General features: G+C 39.6%; 1 protein-coding gene across 1 annotated transcript in view; it reads right to left on the bottom strand.

Annotated features, from left to right (window-relative positions):
- KCNK5 (potassium two pore domain channel subfamily K member 5) overlaps window positions 1-21,671 on the bottom strand; it is a gene marked incomplete at its 3' end in the record, with an annotated part of 30,151 nt that extends 8,480 nt beyond the window's left edge. Inside the window, exon 1 of the mRNA XM_015857557.2 lies at window positions 21,264-21,671. Coding sequence (XP_015713043.1) covers window positions 21,264-21,449 — 186 coding nt within the window. The remainder of the gene's footprint in view (window positions 1-21,263) is intronic.
- Between the last annotated feature and the right edge of the window lie 2,922 nt (window positions 21,672-24,593).

Here is a 24,593-nt window from a genome sequence, read left to right as displayed (position 1 = left end):
TGCAATAACAATAATAAAAATGAGTCAAGACAGATCTATATTACAAGACCTGGCTGGCATAGATAATATTGTTTTAGGATTACATGTAAATAGAGAAAAGAAGTGCTCTGTCATTCCTTTTCAAGAAAAAAGGAAACATTTGCACGTGGCCACAGCCAGATCAACACAACTTCCTTGGACTCCCTGCATAGACAATACAGTCACCATAGCCAGAAACGTCCTGCTCTGTTGGCGTATTGCTCTTGGACACATGCTTGAATATTAAAAGCAGCAGAAGCAATTTCAAGAGCACAGCCTGAATTTCTAAGTACTTTACAGCTAGATCAAAATTAGCAAAATTAGTATGTTCACAGCCAAACTAGGAATATGCCCTGGCAGCTATCGCTGCTTATCTATAGTTCTAGTTCATGGCTCCAGTTTTTAAGCAACAAGCAAAGATTTTTTAAATTCCCTCCTCCCCCAAGCTGATGTGTCCTGATTGAATGGAGGATGCTGCACATCAGAGAAAATACTTTCCTTAGTAAAGTGTCTTGGCAGCAAGGACTTTGGGTAAAGAAAGGGAAAGTGAAGCCAACTATGCAACTAATGGTTTTACCAACGTGTACAGGTCAGAGCAGCGTTTTTCCTCAGTAATTTTTGTGTCTGGATATATACAAGTAATGTTTTATGAAAATTTTAGATTCCAGTTCTCCAAAATCTTCACATTAACCTATGTATTGTTGAAGCAAAAACATTCCATGCCAGCTTTCACTTTCAAAAATAGCTGCACTACTAAAGGTAGTCAGAGACACAATATGGCAGAGCTGCAGAAAGATCAGAGAATAAACATGAGGCTAAACAACCTGATCTAGGCAGCACAAATGGCAGCTATTCTAAACTTTAGGAGGGCTGTTGTATACAGTGAAATCAAAGCTCATCACTTCTGGAAGACAAAAGAAATGCTTTGAGGGAATCAAAGTGCATAGTCCAGCATACAAAGCAGAAGCACTGTTTGGATGGGAATATTTCTGCCAGCTATCCAAGATCTGGCACATTCTGTATGTAATCCACTCAGATCAAGTGTACGCAGCAAATTAGTTGTAAATGTTCCCCCCTACAGAATAGCTTTAAGTCACCAGGAAAGCAAGGACTTGTGGCTTCTGCCATCCATTTATTCCAACCCTACCAATACTGTAATGACAGGCTTATCTTAATAGCTCACTTGAACTCCTAGTTCCCAGCAGACCAAAACAAGCTGGCGCATGACCAGGGCCAACACACAGGTCCAAGTGAACAAGCTTTTCAGGCTGCATTAGCCACTTGACAGTCTCTGCAGGACTATGCTAACCAGTAGGGCTTGGGATGGTTGACCTTTCATTTCCTTCTCAGCATTATCTGCATCTGCAGTATGAATTTTATGTTTGTCAGGTCAAGAACCATACCAGATGTGAAAAGAAGACTTTTAGCTGAGCCCTGGACTTCCTACTTCACTTCTGTCGGGAATGGTTTGCGACCTTTTTTGTAGAAAGAAAAATAAGACAAGTGAACCACATTGTCTCGATCTAACAGGCAACACCCTTGTGTCTTGCTAACCTGTGAAAGTTTTACTGTCCTTTACTGACCTATGAAGAGAGTAGAGTTAGAAGGTGCAGGATATGAGTCAGCAGCACCTGCACTGGAGAAGGATGGTGAGAATGAATCAAACAAGAAAAATTCCATGTTTATTAAAGAGAACATCAGATAACTACACAAGCCCGAGTCTGGATGAACTGAGCATATGCATGCGAATCTTCAGCTAATTCAACTGCTGTGCACAGCATTTCTTCCTACTAAGAGTTGCCAGGTTCCCTGCTCTCACACAAATCCTAGCATTTGTGTAGTCTATTTTAATGAATATAAGACTCAAAGTCAAACAACATGCTTTTACAACAGCAGTCATCTATTACAAAACAAGAATTGAAATTCAGTCAAGAAATCAGATGTAGTAATTGAGAGAATAATGCTCATTTCTGAAAGAATGAAAACCACAACTCTGATATTTGGTGTTGACAGGTGTAAATAAGAAACCTAAGCAACCACATACATTAATGTTACCTGAAAACTAAAGAGATCAATACTGACGCACAGGATTCCTTCCCTCTTATTTCTGTTCTAGCCAAAATCAAACCCTGGAAAGCAAGTGTTAGTCCCAGTGTTTACATTCCTACACAGAACAACTACAAATAGCATGAGACACAGTTTTTCCCCTTGCTGCCACATACTGCCTTTAAAAATGCTTTATTAAGTGTTACTGCAACTTTTTTTTTTTTTTTCATTTTTTTAAATCAACATTAATCTCATAATACAGTTCCCATCAAAGGGCAAACTTTTCAAAGTTACAACTTAGGAAATAAAAAACAAAAAATCCTGGCAAAATATGAGTTTACATACTTCTGTGGAGGGTTTTCTTTCCAGCAATGCCAAAATTTAATCCTGAACAAGATAGGGCTTTCACGCTCCTGACACAACGTTATATTCTCAATTTTCCATAAACTATAAGCTCTCCTTAGCTCTTCTTCTTACCCATTTCAATATATCAGTGGATTATTAGTTTGTTGTTTTTTTTTTAATTTTTATGATTGCTTTGTTATTTAAATTTACTAAAGGCGAATTAAAATGATCCACTGACATGTCAGCATACAAAATGGAAAGATACCAATAGGTCAATCATACTGTACATACCACATTTTAGCAAAAAAAATTGTAAAACAAGATTGAACTTGCTCTTTGGAAAAAAATTAACTAATCTTGTTTATTCTTCATTTACACAGGCAGCTTCTCAGTGTTTCATGCTATTTATGCAACAGTGCTTCCCAATGTACATATTAATTGCAGATCCAAGACACTCTACAGTTCTTGCCCTTCATTATGCTTAACTTTGGTCTGTCAGCAACTTGGACTTCCATCTAAGCATACCTTTTCTTACCTAATAGAGCCTCCAGCACATGCCACTTCATACAGTGCTGTCCCTACATCTAAGCCTGATATTTAAAGAATGCATGTAAATACATGCCTGGTCTTCATTTTGCGTAGTTTTGTTACATAACAAAACAGGAAACCAAACGGTGTTTGCATCTACTCATTTAGAATACAACACACCCAGAGGGCCCCTCTTGATTTACTTACAAGTTTGTTTTGTTGCAACACTTTACTGACTTTTTTGAAGAAATAAACACACACTGGGGAAGCTCCTGTTCCTAGAGCTTCATGCTTCTAAGAGTAATTGCTTTGTTTTTTTAATCAGACTTGCTAGTTTTAATAGATGGAGAAGGAACAGAGTGGGATACATTACCATGAGCTGGACTTTGAAATCAGACAAATTCCAATGAGAGTAATTAAGTTCACGTCATGAAACTGGTCACAGATTAGAGCAATTGATTCTTTTACATCTACTGATTAGCCAGGTAAGCAGAACAGACAGTCCACTGAGAGCACTTGAAGACTAGGGAGCTTAATACAGTTAAAAATACAAGGTAATACAAAACAGAAATGATCTTTAGAAGAGGGAAAATACTCTCATTGCTGTAAGGAAACCCTGCGTATGTCCTCCAAATACATGACTGGACTTGAAGACCAGAAAGCACTCCAATCTAATCCTTATATACTTTTTCTCTTGGAAAATACTGCTATTTATTGTGGTTCTTGGAAAGCTTAATGTGAGGTTTATTTAGGTGTTCAGAGCTGAAGAAGAATACAGAAATCTCTCAAAGCAAATCAAGGTTGCTGAACAAAGCACATTAAGATGACTATGAGAAAGAGACAGTCCATGAGTCAAGCTAATTCATTCCTATTTGCATCTGAAATTATACTGGGTTATCTGTTCTTTTTAAAATTCACAATACCCAGTCCCAGAATAATCTGTATGCATAGAAAGGATTTTAAAATGAACATTCTTCATACTGGTAAAACACCACTGCATACAGACTCTAGGACTTTTCAAGAATATAGGTTGTGGAGTTTTTCCAAAAGTGCCTGTCCTCGTATGCAAGGAAATCATAAATAAAACTTAAGAGATAATATTGTTACAGGTACCTACCTTTATTAGGCTAATATCCTAAATAGCCATTCTGCCCTTGCAGAAGGGACCTTCTTTCCATTTGTTCTGCTAAATAAAAAGAAGCCGTCCTCACTAAGTATGGATGGAAGCTATTCCTCCCCTGCTAGCGTCATTATTCTAAATATACCATCAGTGATGCATGCTAAACAATGAAGTTCTAAGGTAGACTGAGTCACAAAAGGAACAAAACACATATGGGCATTGGATTTTGTTTTACCTTTCTGCAAGAACAGTGTGTGGGAACATCATCAAATAAATAATCTTAAATGTGTAATGGGGACCAATCATCAAGATTTCTTAACACAAAACATCGACAAGTTGGAGAAGAGAGGAAATCACTTGCTTAGGCTGCGAAGGACATTTCTCACTGAAGACAGTACTGCAGGTACAAGCATTTTACTTCACATCCTACCTAGCTGGCAAAAAGAAACAGGGAAGAGAATGCTTATTTGTCACAGATAGGAACACTTGTTATTTCATTCTTCAAAGCACTCATTTGTTTTCTTCTCGTTAGCTTGCAATTTTACCAGATGAAGTTATTCTTTAAAAGGGCAATGAGTTGATTGACTCATACTGTGCAGAACGAGTCATGCTCTTCAAGCACTATCTGAACTTATTAACTAAAATAGGTCTAATCCAGCCAAACACAAGAAGGTGGGAAAAGGTTTTCACGTGCACAATTATAAAATATATGACTTAGACTGATGTGTCAGCTTGTTATCAGAAGGCTGATTTAGAGGAGACGTAAGAACTATCTTTGTACTTGATTGAACCTGAAAGACTCATAAGAAAAAAAAAGTCAATTGTAGCTAATACTTATGAGTCCAGTGGCCTCAGGATACAGTCTACTAGAAACAATTTGAGTCTGCAGTCAAATTAACTCCATATTTTTGCTTGGGTGTAAGGAAGGTAGGCAATTGTGCCAGTAACTCCCTACTTGAAAAGATGATCAAAATCAGACTAAGTGTGACACGGATGAAATTCACAGAATTTAGCAAACATGAGAAATCTTGGGCATTTCAACAGTGCTGGCATCAGATACACTCAATACTTCTCTTTCCTACTCTCATCCTGCCCACCCGTAAATTAAAGCCAGATGCTCATGCACCGACCATTTCAGTAGTTAACAGAGAAGTAAATGCTGATCTCCGAAATGAATTCTACCCTACTTACAGCCAGTCTTTGTGTTTGCTTCTATGCAGAGAATGAATATAAGTGCTCCTGTAACTTACTAGAAAATTACCTGCTCAATCGGCCTTATATAGCTGGCCAAACTTTTCTTCCACCTCAGCAGCTAGCACCATCGCCTCCTTACTCTCACTAGGGTAAAACAAGCTTCATAGAATATTGATATTTTCAGCTTTACATGGAAAGTTACCACTCTTAAACATAACAGAGAGCTTGCCTGAGGACAGGATGCTTCACAAGACGCAAGTGAACTCCTGTTTTAATGTTTATCCCTTGGCATGGGGAACTGGGGTTAAGAGTAAATGGAAAACATCCTGGGAAATAATCTCCATTACCAGGACAAGAGAATTGTCTCTTGTGGGACAGACAAGTGAGAGGGAAACAAATTTACTGCTTAACACTCCTGGCTTCCCAACTTCTGCAATACCTCCAAAAGAAAAGTAGTAGTTCCAGGAAAGGGTGTTGATTTAACAACAAAAACATATACAGTATAATAACTTGACTTTAGAAAAGAACGATTGGAAAAATCATTTGGTTAAATTGAATTACAGAATCCCACAAAAGACAGCAGCCCAGCAAAATGCAGCTTAACATCTGTCTAGTTGGCATAACTTACTTTTCCAGTCTAAACTATAGACAGTCACTCCTTCAATTAACCTAAAGTAAACTGAATGTTTGAATAATCGGATATCTTCAAGTTGTATTTTATTAACCTTGAAAGCAATATAGGTCTTGTCATCAATTTTATTCACTGAAGATAAGGTATCATACAGATTTTGCATTGACTACGATAAATCCCAACAGTGCTTTAAGGACAGAAGTAATGATAGAGCAGTCAACTGTCAGACTGGAGGCAGCTTCTAGAGTTGTTTACTGGCATCATTTCAGCCATTAGTAAAGATGGCATAAGACAACTCATATTATCCATGGATACGGACACACTGTAAATCAGGAGACCTTATAGACTTTGTCGTGCCTTCAATACATAAACATCTTTTTCAAACATCTCCTGCATAGCTGATTTGACAATTCTGACCAACTGTAAGTTGTATTATTACTTTAGTTTCAAGAACAAAATACCTTAACGAAGAGCAAACTTAAAAAATGCGGTATTTTAAAGGCTATATTTAAGATGTTCTAGGCAGCCATCACAATTTATTCTGTCTCTCCCACTCTCACTCCCTGACACATGCAGTGCTACTGAAACCACGAGCAGCAAATGCAGAAGAAATACTTGCTTTTCATTATATCACAGGCATCCAATCATACATTTTAGACTTCTCAACAACAGAAGCACATCAACAAAAACAAGGAAGAAGTGGATGTTTGAAATCCTTTTCACTGATATATTGCTCCCATTCTACAAAGCACTGGGGAAACTCATATGGCATCATACGCAGTCTTCCAGACATCCACCTTCAAAAAATGGGAACAGAAGTGTGCAGGGACTAGAGGAACGAGGGAAGTCTTATAGGCTAGCCAAAGAAATTTGGACTACTAAAAAAATAGGGGCTAAGAAGGGATGGCAATGTTGCATTTTGTACTAAATCAGAAACAGGAATACAAGACAACAAGTGCAAAAGCCATTTAAATTTCAAAAACAGTGTCAGTATAAGAACAAAAACTGAACACAAACAAAATTTAACTGTAAATCAAAACAAATTCTCAACCTAGGCAACAGTTTATAGTCAACCCATTAAGCATGGCAGCATAGTTAAATGTTCCCATCTACATCAAGCTCCAGCTTAATAGTGATTGCTTAAGTTTAATGAAAATATTTCTATGACGTGATGTTATGGTAAGATTTCAGATCTGAAATCTTTATTACAATTCTAATGCATTAGGTAGAGCACTATTCTACAGCAATATCTTAGTATGAAAGATAAAGAATACTTCAGACAGAGGTTATGGAAAAGCGTGAACAAGTTCAGTGCTTTCTGTAGCACATAGTGCTGTCCATTGGCACAGGGTAGAGCAGGCAAAAATAAAAGCTGCAGACTAAAACAAGATACTTGGAAAGAAACAAAGGCAGTGATAAACAGAATAACAAAACTAGCAGCACTAGCATGATTTATATTTTTTGTATAAGACTTCTAATGAGATAAATAGAAAAAGTTCTTAAAATATGGTCCAAACATCATCAAGCAAATGCCATTTCCTGTAGTGGGTGTGCTAGTGGTTCTACAGGATGGAAACAATACCCTCCTTCTTTTGTAAAGCCTCATCTTAAGACTACATTTTAGATGCACGTGCTAAACGTACTGATTTTGTAGTTGTTATTTGCACTCATTACTTGTACAAAGTGCTGCTTTGCTGAAGGTTTACAGTTGGCTGTTTGGTCTACTGCTATCAGACATAACACAAGAGCTGTTCTCTCCAGATTAAGCACATTTTGCATGAAAATACTGCAGCTGATAAAGGAAACAGAACCCTAATCAAGAGCTGCAGTGAAAATACCACACAACTCAGAGGGAAAAAGAAGGGGGAAGAATCCTTTTGTTTTGTAAAAAGCAAAGCAACAGTTTCATTTACCATTGCAACTTTCATCCCTATGTCACTACTTTACAACATATTATTAAATAAATAAATAAAATTAAAAATGATGCCTTGGCAAATGTTCAGTCAAAAGACATAAGCACTTTTTAAGAAATCTTCTTTTTTGAACGTGTGTTTGTGGTAACCTGTCATGCTTGGCCTACCATTGATCTGCAACAACTTCTGCATTCTGTCTTTTTCTCTATGCTCACAGAAACGACAACTATACTCCCAAACTATGTCTATTGAAAGGAACGCCAAGACTGAGGCTTTAGTTTTCACCCAGTAAACTCATAATGGGGTCACAGAAGGAAGTTAAGCCCAAACATGTCTGGACTGAAAAACAAACCCCTCTTCATTACCAAGGAAAGCCAGGACAAACAAGCACTGCTTATGTGACATTACAGAAAAGCTGTGAGTAGTCAGGTCTTTAGAATTATTTGTTGCTCTTTCTGTGCCTTAAGTGTATATTAGTCTCTCATACCTATGCTAGCAATTTTCATTTGTAAATTAAAATCATGTGATCAAGTCTCTAAGAAAGCACAGAAGAACTTAAAGTCACTGTTTGGTTAGAAACCAGGCAGTTGTAAGCTGTAATAGGGTGATTTTTTATTTTTTTTTATTTATTTATTTAGGAGCAGGGAGAAATTGAACAGTTACAGTTGAACAATATAAGTTCTCCCTCATCACCAAACACTCTCAATCACTGCACTGTAAGAACTCAGGTTCTCATAACTTTTAAGTAGTTCAAATGACTTCATTTGCCAGTCCAGTAAACTGATAGAAAAGACACCTTTCACAAGCAGAAGTCATAAGCAGGTCTTTCTACTCTGATGCAGCTGTCCTGCTGTTACCCTTCTTTTCACCATAACAACTGGGCAGCAGTACTCTTGATTAATGACCTCTCTGCACAGATGTGAGAAGATGGCAACTTTGGGCAAAGTACTGTAATGAGGGAGATAATTCTCCTGAAGTAAACACCTCATTTTTGTAGCATTTTTCTATTTTAGGATAAAATATAAAGCTAAGTCCTGTTGATACACAAACTCTTAGCCTGTTAAATATATATGTATAATAAATAAATGAACAAATGGAGCTCTACTTCCACTCCACAGCACTAATAGGTGTTACTGTTTCCTCTGGAAAAAAAGTTCTAATTTGCAGGGTTATTAACATCTTGGAGGCATGTCAATATTTTTACAGCACACGCTGTCTAAGACCTGCTTGTGTATGATGTACAGCACGGACAGTTAATTTTCCTATAAGTCATAATTCATAGGACAAACAATGTGAGGGATATTAATGGAAAGAGATCAACAAGGTTACTTCCTTTCATGGCTTTCTGCAGAGTTAAATAATAAGTGAAACTCATAATTCAGCAAAGTTAAAAGGAATGACTACAGAACTGAATGCTGAAGCTTACCTTTTTGTGATACTTTCTGATCCCGAACTTGTATTAACTAAGGGCTGCTTAACTTTTGTTTTCCTTCCCCTATTCACTGACATGCAATGGACTTAAACACCAACAGTCTGAAAAGGCAATTGGCTTTTTTGACTGATCACTACTACAAAGTCTGACATTTCACATGGATTTTTCCAACACTATTAAATTCAGAATTAGATTTCAGTTTAATTAACTAGTTAATAGGCTATTTTGATGTAAAGCATCTTCAATACTTTACCAGCAATCCCTCGATTTTGCAATTATTACAATTACAGAACTGTCTTCTCTTCGCTGTCTCAAGTTCCACACAGACACGTTTTGAAGACAAATTAACTAAAGGTTACTGCTGCATGAGAACTGCAGCTGTTCTGCAGATGCTAAGTGCCATAACTTTTCCTCAGCTTCAGAAGATCATTCTCATTCAGAATTAAAACATATCAGAGGATTTATTAGCTTACATTAGTACAGCTTAACTTGGGGGATTTTCCTACCAATTCCTTGTCTAGGGAGAAAAAAAAAAAAAAAAAAAGAAAAAAAAAGGTATTTAAACTCTTACATTGCATCAGCTGAATAGCACTAACAGTAGATTAGAGTTCCTGCCTATCTGAATATATACATGGTAACTAACGTAGCCAACTCCCCTTTACAAGGACTTTGGAGAATGCTGCAGTCCCCATTTTACAGATAAGAAAATGGAAACAGAAGAGTCAAGAGTTTAATCAAGCCCTCACACCAGTTGGTGACCTGTGTAAAGCGGGGTTAGAACCAGTCTCAAGTAAATGTGGTGGTGTATTGCCAACAGGGTTGTTACCAATTGCATAAACAGATGCTAATGCACACAACCTCCTTAGAATAATGCATTTCTGTTTAGCTGAAATTGATTTATGTAGATTTAAATTAAATCAGAACAATAATCCTAAAGTCGACTTTAAATAGTTTATTGAGTTTAGTTTACTGTATGGGGAGAGCCTGGATCATACCCTTGTAATGTTGCTTCCCCCCCAGTATAATCAGTAACCTAATCAATTTTTGCAGAATTCCATCCATCTATAAAATGGTACAAGCTGCAATATTTAAACAGAAAAGCTTTGATACTAAGTGAGAAAAGTAAAAGGAGAAGTCAAGTTTACAGTGAGGTTTCATCTCATCACGTTTTCAGTGTATGAGAATAGAGAATATTTCTTTAGGACATGAAAACTGACAGGTGATCCAAGCTGGACAACTTGGCTTACAGAAGCCCTAAGAAAATTTTCAACTCATTGAAGGAACTAGAGCATAAAATCATACTGTGTTAAGAAGCTGATTATGCTCCTACATTGATAGCAACACATAAAACCATGCATCTCGATTAAGAATCTCACTGTTCCTGAAGTGTTCTTCCTAGCTAGGAATAAAATATTACAGGCTTTTTGATTTAATCCCCAAATTATAATGCAAATTAAAGGTCTTGCTTCTCTGAAGACAAACTAAAAGGTGCTGCTGAAGTACTGGAAGCATCATGCATCTCCTATTTAACAGCCTGTCTGAAAGAACAAGAAGCTTAAAAAAAACCTCAATAAAACAGTTGTTATTGGTCTAACATTTACTTGAGCTTATACATGGTGGAATAAAAGTCTTATTTTTCTCAACAACACCATCTCAGTGAAACAGAACTAAAAGTGACCAAGACCCAGGTGGAGCAGAGCACTAAGTACAATTACATTATTAATCAAGCAGACTTCTGAACTGGGAAACACTGTAAGCTATTAAATCTTAGGGGCAGAGCCTTTACTAACTCACCTTCTTAAGCTAAACAAACAGGTTTCCAGTGTATTTTTAGTCAACCAAAAAAATTCAGATAACCTCACCACACTAGTCTCTCTATATCTTCCATTAGACTGCAGGAGGAGGCAAGGCAATGCAGGCTTCCAACAACAACTTGGACAGGATGTTTTGTAAGAATAGCAAGGTGATGGGTTTATGTAAAGAGAAGTAGCAAGGGGAAGAAAACTGCCAAGAAGCACAATATGTTTAGAAACTTCTCTTATTTAAAGCTTGCTTAGCTTTATCTATGGCTAAACTTGAAACAGTATTATGTTACAAAACTACAAATGTCCCCAAAAATCAGACTTGAGCTAACCTAGCATTTAGCAGAAGAAACAGCTACTCTGGACAAATATTTTCAAATATAAACAGAGAGATGTGCCAACACAGTTATGGCAGGATATGAAGAACTGTGATCAGTAACTAAGTTAACAGTGCAGAGGAACAGCCTTATCTAGACACACTCAGATCTGTAACAGCATCACTTCCTTTGTATATCTTGTTCCATGTGGAACTTGAACTAGAAGAGCTTGAACTAGAACAGTAATAACATTATTTTGCTGGTAAGAGTTGCCTAAGCATTATAATATTTCTTAAAAACTGTATGTATGCTGACATAACTAAACCCAGTGCTGCATGAACATTAATATATAACATTAAAAAGGACACACGCTGGAACAATCTTCTGCTATTTTGTTATGTACAGCCTTATATCACCACATACACAGAAGAGGCCTTCATCCCATGAAGGCTTCCAATCTGCAACTTAGACCAAAAACAAAAGAGCAGATATAGAACTGAAAATATCAAAAATCACTGAAGTTCTGTCACATTTAGTCCCTGAGCAAAAAAAGCTGGTTCAAAAAAAGAAACGAACAATTCTACAACCAACAAAAATCAAAAAACCTGCATATATCCTGTAGAAAGTGTTTGGAATAAACAAACAACAAGGGCTATTCAACTGAAAAACCTTTAAGAAAACTTGTTTCACAGCTTGAGTTTAGCTTTCAAGTTTGCCCTACAACTGTTTTTGCTATAATACTCAATGAGCAGGTGAGTGGTTAATTAGTCTTCAAACTGAGCTTAAGCATTGCAAATCTTTTCCATTGCTGATTTTAGTTTTTCACTCTCAGCCACTTGAATATCAAACTATCTTTGTTTAGATTTTGCAATGATAGCATCACACAAGTGAGTTAATTAACTGTGATAAGGATGTTTGCCATGTCTGATGTTGTTCTACATCTTACTACTGATATGAAAAGGAAGAACAGAAATGCTTTAAATATTACAAAAAATGTGAATTTTCCCACTGAAAACAAAGATAACATTATTTCATATGATGCAAGAAAATCAAGGAGGTAGGGGAGTCAACATAGCCCAACCAAGCATTCCTCACATTCACCATGTCCCCCATTATAAAACTACCAAATCTCACACTTTCAGATTAAAAAAAATTCCCATTTATCGGCAGGTCACTCCTAAACATTTAACACAAAACACTCTGTAATTGAAGGTAAAAAATAAGACACAGCATTGACACATGGGAGGTAATTAACAGTCTGTGGCCTGCCACTTCTTGACTGCCCTACTCCTGGGGTGGCAGGAAAACCAAAACTCCCTGCTATCATCTTGCTACTGTATTACAGGAAGAAGGCTCAGCTGGCAGAAGCACTATCGTTGTTGCCTTCTGTTCTTTACACTGCTTTCTTTCCTATCTTTGATTTCCTGCAGCTGTCATCTCTAACTGTTTAGCAGGCATCTATTACCTTTTACTTAGAGGCTGGAGGCAGAGGAAGCTTTTACACTTTGCTGAATAGAGAAACCTACAGCATAAAGCAGCCTGGCATCCAAAATATTCAGAAAGTCATCAAAACCACAGAAAATCTTCAGTTACCTCAAATAAGTGAGACAGTTTTCATAAGAAAGACATACAGAATTCAGCTGTAAGAATCTATTCAACATCTAGAATGAAACTGTTCTCAGCAGGAAACAAAGCCACAGCTGAGGGGACATCTGTCCAAACTATCAACTGCCTACACTGTAGTAGAGCTGAAGAAACATTCTTAAAATCCACCCAAATAAAGCCAAGGCTCTCTTGAAGTAGAATTATCTCTTTATTTTATTCCTTAAAAGTAATATATCTATGTTCATTTCACCAGACAAGCTGATAGTTTTAAGACCTTGCAAAGACCATGTACCAACTTCATAAAAAAAACTGCTGGCAGGTACAGCCAGAAAAGTTACTAGCGCTATCACAGCAAATTACATGGCAGCACAATAAAATTTACTACTGCCATGCTGCTGTGATAGAAGTAATTTCTAAATTCTTCCTTTTCCTTCCCTTGCCCTCCACCCCAAAACTCTGGGGAAGGGAGCTGGAAACATGTAGTATTATTCTTAAAGGGCAAACTGACAGTAATCCTCAACAAAGCTTTCAGACTGCACTGATACCAATGAGAAAGAGTGATTTTCTAAACATGAACTCCAATGCCCTTCAAAAACCCTTGTGCCAACAAGGCAAACTTTGATTACAGAATTGCCCTCTATGATTCTGCAGTCACGTACACACCACTTACACAGGCCTGAAGGTTGAAATTCTAACTTACCTGGCAAGTTATCATAGTCCCACTATTTAATGTGATTTTAACATATTTGCATTACGGTCTGTGCAAAGGTACTTAGCTAAAACTGCAACAGCTGCATCTGTAGTAGGATATTGCAGCCAGACAGCTACAAGAGAAACCAAGTTTGATTGTATCCCATTTCTTTATGCAGCTGCTTGGCTCCAAATACCTCCTCTGCTCCTTGGGTGCCTGGAGGAGACTCATCTCTTGAAGGCCAGAGAAAACATACTTAGAGCTGCTGTTTCTTTGATAGGAGACCACACATGATTCTTGAGTGACTTTCCTTCAAAGATTTTCCTACTACCTTGGAGTTGGTTGGAAGTAGGGAAGAGGAGCAGCAATCCAAGTACTAGAAGTCATGCACAGAAGTCATCACTGAATCTGACATTTTAGCCAAGCCAACAAAAAAATTAAAGGAACAACAACAAAAAAAAAAAAAAACCAACAACCCTAAAACAACAACAAAACCAAACTAGATGACTATGTTTTCCTCCACCTCAGGACCTTGACAGCCTTTTGCAATGCTGTTTTCAAATTAGCTGTATCACTTGATAGCCAGCATCATCTGACAACCTCATGCCTTACTCTAGAATCCAAACTAACGTTAAGGAACTGACATCCTTGATGCTAAGAAGGATCAGAATTCAGACATCCATGCTAGGTTCAGTTCATACTTTCTTTTCATATCTGCTGCAACCTGAAATGTCACACAGGTTTTGTTTCTGAGCAGCTGGAACTTGCTTACACAACATTTGCAAGATGCTGGCATGGAAAGTCAATTTACTATTCGCCAGTTTGCTCAATCACAGTCTGCTTCTACCATTTGGCTAAGGCAGAAATATCCCACAGATGAGCAAGAGCAACGACCAATCCCAAAACAAGAGTTTGAAACAAGTCAATCATGAGAAGCACTACAGATGCACAGACTCAGCAGAGGCTATAATATACCATCATACTTATTACTAGTTTCTTAATTCTTTTTCAGCACTCACGTTTCTTCCTCTTAAGAAAACGGTATATGAAATTGAAGCCTGAAACATTTCAGAAGCTACTTCACACCCAACAGTTCCTTTGATCCACTGGAATTCACATAACACAAGAACAAAAGGTAATTTCCTTACTGATTTGACTGTAAATAGAGCTGCCAGGATAAGCCATGCCTAGGAGGGATCTCTCCTGCCTACAATTAAAATGTTGGTAAGTACATAATTATTACTGTAATATCTAAGGCTTCTAATACGGAGATGTGATAAAGTAAGAAGGATGGAAACAGAACACAAACTGCAAGTCTGAGGTTCCATGTTAAAGTGTTTTGTGTTCTGGAGCAAAGATACCACAATACTAGATTCATCTGTCAAGAAACCCAAATCAGAAGACAAAACACAAAGATAACAGTTATGACTTCAAATTTTTGCCATCCCTTCAACAAGCAGAGCAACCAAACATGAGAAGTACGTATTACATGCTATATTTCAGGATTTTAATCTGACTTTAAATATAGCTACCCTAGGGATGTATGTAGCAACATACACAACACCACGATGCTAGCATAGTGGCATTTTAATTTAGATGAAGAGTACACAGAAGTCCAACTCTCCTAGCTGTCCCCTATTAATGTGTCTTGTTTCTCTCCAGGGAGCAGACTCAGAGCTTATGAACTGAACTTATTTTGGACTACGCTAAACCTGAAGATGTCTTCAATGAAGAAATCTAACAACGAGCTACTTGCTCATGGGCATTAAATCCATAGGATCACATGAGAGTCAGCAGAAAGTAAAAATTCCTGCAAATACAGTGATCATCACGTCCTTAACATCAGTGGTTTTGTTCTCTAGGTCTACTCCTACTGGCCTGCATGACCTACTAATGTATATATAGTTTTAGAGCACTTTGTTCCCAGTTTTAACAGGAGAACATGATGAGAACAAAGTTTATCCAGTAGCTTAAAAATATATAGATATTATTATGTTTCATCAGCCCCAGCAAGACTGTAATACCAGTTTACTACTAGACATATATACCAATGGAATAATTTAAAATAAAGGTATTTTTCTTTTAAGCCATTATTAAGGGAACCTGAAAAACTTCATTTTCAGTCTGGGAAACAGTTACCACAATACTATTCTGCTTTCAAGACAGCTATCATGAGATCTGAACACAGAACGTAGTTAAGATAAAAATAAGATATGAATGTCCACATTTTTGGATGTAGTTTTCTTGCTAATCAAACTACTGGCTACTACCTGCAATCCAGCTTGCTTTTGTCTGCAAATTGATATGTTAACATCTACTCACAGTACTAGTATGAAATGCAATTGCTTTAAAGGTCAATGCTATCCAAAACAATTCATTTTGTTTAATTAATAAGAAAGATAACAATTTGTTTTAAAATGGAAATCTACACAAAGTCATAATTAAACTCTGTTTTCTCTGGCTATAGAAGGTGTCTTGCAATAACAATATACCCAGTAAGTAACAAAGCAGGAGTTTCATGATCTTTTAGGAGAACAGGCTGTTGATGCAGGTCTACTTGCATACACCATTATCTCTGGAGTAGAGCTTGCCTGAAAATACACCTAATAGCAGAAAGTAATATGTCAGGCAGTAGAAACATTCTATCCCCAGAATAACAGGACAATATACTACAAGCACCCAGGGATTAAGTCCACAGCAGGAAAGTTAAAACTTCTAATCGATGGCTATTGCTCCATCAGTTGAGAGTTGCTACGTATGCACTATCAGCTTTGTTTAACTATGTTCCAAGAAAGTTTAAACAATATAATGGTTAAACAGGGAAAAGGGGGGAGGGACGGACAAAATGCGACAGGAAAGCATGTCTGGTTACATATGACTTTGCATGAAGGCGTACACAGTGAAAAGCTATGGTATAAAGCAGCACTGCCTATCCCCAGTTTTCCTCTTCTAACGCTGCCATAGCAGTATCTATAAGCCATAGGCTGAGATGCCACCGAGGCACTGTGGACAGCGGTCCTACATTTTAAGCTCCATTTGTCTCCGCTGAGAGTACAGAACTAATGTTACACATCTGAAAACATCTAGCAACTGTTTCTCAGGCATAAGCCTTAAGTGTGCCCTCAAGTTGTTAGGTGGGAAGTATTATTAGGTATTGCTGTTAATATCTTTGCTGTTAATCATTTGCTTTGTCCTTGTCCAGTTGTTGCTCATTTTTACATTCTTCAGATCACGCAAAAGGAAAGACTGACTGGCATTTAAGCTACAGAATTCAGTTTCCACTTAAGTCTCCTATACCTTCAATACGTTACATAGAAGGAATCAGGAAGTAAGGAAGCCACAGTAGTCTAGAACCTTCCATGCTGTATTTATTCACTTCCTCAAGAACATGGGAAAGTAAAGATTACTGGGGGGAAAAAATAGTCTATGCTAACTTTACATTGGTGAGCAACGCAGTCTACTAACAATAAAGAAAAAATACAGTCTCTTAATTGAACGTTCAACTCATGAAAAGCAATTAAAACTTAACACAGGGGTTTAGAAAATTTAAATTCAGAAGTGCACCTGTCAGTATTTGCAAAGGGAGAAGACATCCTGGCTTGGGGGAAAAAAAAAATAAGGAAAAAAAAAAATCAGAGGAGAAATCACTATTAAGCCACTTGAGGTTATTTCCTTTAGAATAATCCTCCTGTGTGCCAAGTATATCCTAGCTGAAGCTCTCCTTAAGAATCTTCTAAATATTTGTTCACAGCACTGGGCTCTAAGTCTAAACATTCAAGTTTCTAAAGCTCTTTGTCAGGCCAGTTTACAGTCCTGCATGCTTTTCAAATAAAGACCTCAATTATTTGCTCTTGTAAAGTTCACCGGCTTTTCCTGAACTTAGCTAGTTTCTCTTCTCATTTTATTACTTTGTTTTGAAAGTAACCATTTTCACTTATCTTTAAATTATTCCCTTTCTTTTCACTAGCCTTGAGGTTTATCAGTGGGAAGCATTTAATTCCATGATGACTGTGGTGGGCCAGCGAAACAGATTTCCTAGTAAACAAGAAGTAGTTCAGTGCTGCAAACCTTTGCTCATATAAATAGTGGTATGAGGGTCAAGAGAGCTCCTCCTTGCATGAATAGCTTCTTTATCATTAAGCTGAAGTTTCACAATCAGGATGGAGCAATAAAGAGTAAAAGTAAGGAACTAGAGAAGAGGGAAACAATCGCATTACTCTTTGTTTGCTTCTGTGTCCAAAACTCATTTGTACAGCAGGGTAAGAGAAGGTGCCATCACTGTGGATCTCTCAGCCTTCTCTCAGACTCCTCCTAAAGAGTCCCAGGACACTGAGCCACAGCAACAAGGCAAGGCAAAGCCATAGAGCTCTATACAACAACATACACACACAGTCCAGAGTCAGACCCTTATATTATAAGGGTCTAAGTAGCATTAGTCCAATAAGAATTTAGGAAATACTTTCATGGCACTTAGAATACTTAACAGCAAATGGATTCTTCACATAAGACTGCTAGGTGCTGTTTTTAAGCTTTTTCTTAGGTATTTAGGATTAGGGAAGAAAGACCTTCCAGCTATCCTAAAACACTCTTTGCGAAAGTGTTTCTTGTGTATTTCAATAAAGTTTATAGCAGTATATTTTTACAGTAATCAGGTGTTGTGAAATCTTCTATTACAGAATACAAACCCTAGAGAGCATTTGACATAATACAGCCCCCTTAAGAATCACTCAGATGGTAGGTAGGTACAAATATACCAGTCTCTATATGAACTGAGAACCTGTGCTGATAGCCTCATTCCTTTTTTTAAACTGTTAATATCACCCTACACATTTAACTCTGCATCCATTCCATACAGAACTCCCATTGCACTTACAGCTAACATTAGGCTGAGATGAGCACACAAGCTAACCTGGGTGGGGAACAAGGGCAGCAGAGAGATCTGTCTCTGAATAAGTCAGTCCTTGTCACCTTTCAGCTTGCTTCTGCAAACAAAATTGGTATTGTTAGTTCAACTTAAACATTTATTGGCATCTTTGCATTTTACCAACCATTCAGCTTTCTTATATCTGGTTATATTTGCTGTAAAACTTTATCCTGTGTGTTTCAAATGCAGATACTAAAGAGAATATCAGAGAAGTAATTAGAAGAGCTCAGTGTGGCTGTGAAGTCACATGAGCATCAGTGGGGACCACAAGTAGACTGAGAGGAAAAGCTCTAAGATGAACTGAAGACCATGAAACTGAAAACAAAAGCTGGGAAATAAGTCAGGTCACACAAAATCCTAAGAACTAGTTCAGGGAGTCCAAGGAAGTGGCTCAGAAAAACAAAAAAATGTGTGGATAAACTGAAAAAAAATGCATTTTTAAAGTCAGCGAAGACAAATTATAAAATACTCCATTTGGAGGTTTTGTATGAGTGCAAGATGACCGGGATTTGCCAAAAGAAAACAGAGATTTGTTATGTTTTAAAGAGTCATCAAAACCCAACAGAAAAAGCATGGATAGCAGTTAATAAATGGCCATTAAAAACATTATTTGCAGTATACTTTACAGCTTATCCAAGATGAAACCATTATTATCTCCTATGACTTCTTGTTTATTTTCCCCCTCTGGACTATATTTCACCCTGTCACCCTCCTCTGTAGGAAATGCTACTTCTCTCCTTCCAATCACTTCTCAAGCTGAATAAGAACAGCATCAAAAGCACAAATTCAGTATAAAGCAAATAGTGATGTTTCCAGTCACCAGTAAGAGTGAAAGAGCAAGCAAAAAATTGTATTTTAGCTAAACTGGCCTTAAGATGACAGCAGAATATCTACAAGGGATCATCAGACAAGCAAAATCAGACATAGAAAGTAAGGTATAATTGGAAGTAGTACAGAGTCAAAACAGGAACTCAAGAATACCACCAGGAGCCAACACACTAAGGAGGGAAGTCCCTCCTATACTTTGTGGTGTGCAGAGGTACTCAAACCAATTACTTTGATCTGCCTATAGTGTGCCTCATATTGCTTTTCTTCTAATCAACTCTGCTCCCATCCACACTCTACAGTGCACTATCTCATATGGTCCATCCTAATGAACTGCCCTAGAATTTTGTTTCCTAGTCATTTTTTGTTTTAGAAAATAACCTTTCCTGCTGCTTCAGGATTAATTGTGGTAAGGGTCACGGAAAAAACACTAGCTAAATAATTCTCTCATACCCACATGAATTTCATCCTGAACTGAGCCAGAGTTGAGATTCTGAATTGTATCAGCAGCAAGTTAAATGTGATAGGCTTAAGGCACACCCCAATCCAGATGAGTTTTCTTCTCCTGGGAATGGATAACCTAGAGTAAGAATTCATTAAGATTCTAGTGCAGCAAAACACGTGTGCCTTTCATTTTCCAGCATCCCTTCACGATTTCAAGCCTGTATACTACATAAGTGTATTCATCAGTCAGTGCTAAGACAGAAATGGTAAGGACACTACCAACAGAAAGCTCCATCTGAAACAGACACAAAGTAGTCACCAGCTGAAGGAATAAATGTTAAACCACAAACTTGTAGCATCACGAACATACATCTTCAAAGCTTGCACTGAACTGATTATGCGAACAGAATGAATGAGTCATTTTCCTAGTATTTTAGTAGACTTTTAGTAAATTTTAAGAATGAAATTATGCAAGAAAAAAAATGTTCAAAGCACAATGACCATAAGACCTAGTCAATATAAACATTCTTGAAATAAAGTCCTGAGAGACTCATTTTCACCATCAGAGCCCCACATATCTGGGCAGCCTATTATCCATGGCTCACCACTGCTTGCCGCCATGTTTCAACTGACACCACATCCAAAGGGCTCTAAGTTTATACCACTCTGGCATTATCACTACGTGATATCGATTAATGATTAGTTTTGAAGAGGCGTTCTGCCAGATAGGAAATGAGACAATTATCAGCTCCTTATGGCTCAGAAAGAAGTCACTCGCCCAAAGTGGAATCTCAGCACAAGGACTACGAGCATCCCTGTGCACAAGGCGTTCACTCCTGACCTGCCCACACCTCTCCTTCGCAGCCTGACCTCTCGGACCTCCGCCCAGACCCCCACACACGTTTCCCTCATAACGAGCGCATTCACTAAGGGAAAAAAAAAAAAAAAAAAAAAAAAAAAAAAAAAAAAAAGGCGAGAAAAAAAAATAAATACGAATCCAGACCAAACAGAAGAGGATCAAGACTTGGCTTCACCTTCCCTTCCTCACACACAACGTCCATTGAGGCAGGAGAAACCACCCTGGGTGCTCAAACAAGGGCTGTATTCACGACCAACGCGCCGGGCAGTAGCACCCGCTCGGCCACCTCCTCATCCCCACGCTCGAGGAGCGCCCACCCCGAGGCACCCCACGCTCTTTTATCGCGGGGATGAGGAGCGCGGACCTACCCAATCGCTCTGCCATTAAGCAATGAAGGCGGGCGGAGAGCGCTCCCCGTGCTCCCGGGACACTTTCAGGGACCCGCTGGGCTTTGAGAGGACGGGACGGCAGCCGGCTCCCCGTGGGCAGCCCAGCGTCGCCCTGCTCCGTTCCGCCCCGGGCGCCCGCGGCACCTGCCGCCCTGCCCGACACCCCCGTCCCCGCTGTACCTGCAGGATCTTGTCCAGCCCCTCCTGGCCCAGACACGGGAACTGCTTGAGTAGCTCCGTCTTTTGCCGTTTGTAGTCTTCGGTAGCCGAGCGCCAGTGAGGCTCCTCCAGCACCTCGAAGATCGCCGCCCCGATGGACAGGTAGAAGATGATGGCCGAGGTCAGCAAGGGGCCCCTGTCCACCATGGTGCCGCGGCGATCGGGCGGGGAGGGAGGATGGGCGGGCGGCTGCCCCGCGCTACGGCCGAGGGTGCCCGAAGCCGCCCTGTCCTTCCCCTGACACCTCTGCCTTCCCCGCCGTCCGCCGTGCCTCCTCTCCGGCCTCTGCCGCTTTCCCTTAGAGCCTTCCACACTCCCCTCCCACTCTCCTCCTCCCTCTCTCCTCCTCCGCTCCACTCCGTTCCCCCTGGCTTGCCTCCTTCCCCCGTGTATTTTCCCCTCCCTTCTCAGCAACGATTTGAATTTGGTGCCCTCCCGCTTCCTCCCCCGCCGTCCGCCCAGCCGCGCGCATGCGAGGCCGCCGCCGGTGCGCCCCGAGGTGCCGCCGGCCCCGCCGCGATGCGCTCCCCGCCCCGCGGCCCCGGTGAGGGGCGGCCGCTGGGGCCCGCCAGGGGGAGAGGGGGACGTGCGACCTTCTTCCCCTCCCTTCCCCTCCCCCGCGGCTGTTGGGAGAGGGCGTGGGGGCCGCCGAGGTGAGGCCCTGTGGCCTTACTGCCCTGGGCGCTTTTCCATTCTTCGAGGGAAGAAGGGGCAACATCCCTCCCCGACGTGTTGTTATTATTGTTTGGGGGCTCGTATCAATGCTGGAAGGTCATGAAATGAGAGCTCTGGGAAAGTGCTGGAGGAAAGTCATCGGGGAGCTCTGAGGAGGATGGAAGGGGTGGCCGGCAAGCTCTGCCTGACAGTGACCCAGGACACTGAAGACCTTTCAAAGCAGGAAGAGCATCTCTTCCTTCGTGTCTATTGTACACTCAATAAATCACACCTTTTTGCATATTCCCGTGTGGGGGGGCTGTGAGTTTGGCAGCTCGGACAAGTCCCCAGCGAGTGACTGTAGCTAAACTGGAGAGACCTGGTAGCAGCCTTTCAGTGTCTAAAGGGGGGCTTTTAGAAAGAAGGGGACACTTTAGCAGGGCCTGCTGAGTTAAGACAAGGGGAAATGGTTTCAAACTAAAAGAGGGGAGGATTTAGACTGAATTTAATGAAAAAGCTTTTTACAATAAGGGAGAGAAGACACCCTTGTGTTCCCAGAGAGTAGGATGTCCTATTCCTGGAGACACTCAAGACCAGGCTGGATGAGGCTACGGGCACCTGATCTAGCTGTAGCTGCTGTCCCTGTTCATTGCAGAGGAGTTGAACCGATTGTCTTTAGAAAGGGTCCTGTTCAAGTCAAACAATTCTATGATTCTGTGAGAGTTGTTCAGATGCATTTGATGGTAAAGTTCACCAGCTTTCTCCACCGGTGGAATCATTCTCAAGCACTACTCACAGCTTCCATGGTAATGTGGAAGGTGGCCTTCCTGTTTTTTGTGAATGGGTTTGGAAATGGGATTTAAAAAGTGGGGGAAATAATCACGGAATGACTTTGCTTGGAGGGGAGCTCAAAGCCCCCACAGTTCCAATCCCCTGCCATGGGCAGAGTTGCCACCCACCATCTCAGGCTACCCAAGGCCCCACCCAACCTGGCCTTGACACCTCCAGGGATGTGCCATTCACAGCTTCTCTGAGCAACCTGTGCTAGCACCTCACCAATTTCTGAGTAAATAATTTGTATCTAATATCCCACTAAAATCTCCCCTCTTAGTTTAAAGCCATTCCCCCCCTTGTCATATCGAACCATATAAAAAGTTATTCCCCCTCCTGTCACAATGAGGTCTCTCCACATCCTTCTCTTCCCCTCCAGGCAGGAAGAAAATAATCAAAAATAAATTGAGATGTCCATAGGATGGGTGTTAGGTATGTCAGCTGGAGTTCACTCTCCAAAAGCTAGCTGAAATTTCTCACGTGGACCTGACTGAAATAGAAGGGAGAACAGAGAACTGGAAAGAGGAAGGAAACAAGGAGAAAATATGCAAAGTACAGGAAAAGTAAAAGGAGAGCATGTGGAGAGCAAAGGAACTGCCCCAGTTGGGAGGTATCTATAGACAACTATCTCTAAAAATTCGACTCATGCCAAATGGCTGCTCGTGTGAGACTGCCCGCAGAAATTTATGTGGCCCGTAAGCATTACTGCCTCCTAGCTTGTATAGTGCTTTGTGAAAATACAACTGCAAGAGGCTCCTGGCAGCCTAAAAGCAGGACTGGAGAAACCACAAAATCCACAAGCATGTTACGTGATCAGCATCACTGTGTTTGCATGGGATTCCCCAGCTGTGTAAAAGCAGCATTAAGAAGACAAAAGGAATGCCGAACTGTAGTGGTAAAAAATTAAAATGGCAATTATGTGCTAGAGGAGAGATGAAACAGAAGATGACATTATAAATATTTTTAGAATAATGGTAAATGGGACCTAAAGTAATTTACTTTTAAGCAAAAATGGGATGTTTCATGAAGTTGGAAGGCAGAACTCTTGATTAAAATAAATAAATAAGAGGTTTCATGGTTTCTGTGTGAAAATTATTCCCATGTGTGATCACTTGGCCCAAGACCTTTGCAAGACTTGAAAAGCCATTGGCCATGTAAATGAATGACATGAGCATCCATCATTGTGTTACTTAATTATTTAAAGTAAAAAAATTGTAAGGTATGTAAAAACTCACAGCAAGAGCTTTCCAATAGTGCAGACTATAATATAATTCTCCTTTTGGTGTTCACACACCTTATTCTGAATCACCTGCAAATGGTTAGGATATTCCAACAGCAGGAACAGTAGTAGTCTGACACATTATAGCAGTGTTACACTTGTGTGTTCCTGACCCTGAACATCTGTGCTTCATAACTGGAAGGTATTTAATTCAATTTTGAAACTGTACTCTTCTCCATCTGACCCTGAGTCTCTAAAGGCCCATTTATACCACTGAAACTGTATCCTAAGGGGATGAGGAGTGGCACAAATGACCCTGGACCTACTGCAATTGTATAACTTGGATGAGAACAAAACCACTTTCAGGTATTTTGTAGAAAGTTTGTTTGCGATTTTGATCCAACATTTCTGCTCTCTGCGCTAAACTCTCAATCACTGATTGCTTAATTAGTGCTCTCAGTAACTGAGTCAGTCAGTGTTTGAAAACAAACAGACCTGCAAATCACATACCATTTGTCCCTGTGTTGAAATGCTATTGCACTTGCTACACTGTCTCCTTGTGTTTCTCTGAATTTCAAAGAGATAAG

This window comes from Coturnix japonica, chromosome 3 (assembly GCF_001577835.2).
Source record: "Coturnix japonica isolate 7356 chromosome 3, Coturnix japonica 2.1, whole genome shotgun sequence".
NCBI lineage: Eukaryota > Metazoa > Chordata > Aves > Galliformes > Phasianidae > Coturnix > Coturnix japonica.
The sequence above is the reverse complement of the archived record's forward strand: the minus strand, read 5'-3'. Positions and strand labels throughout refer to the sequence as shown.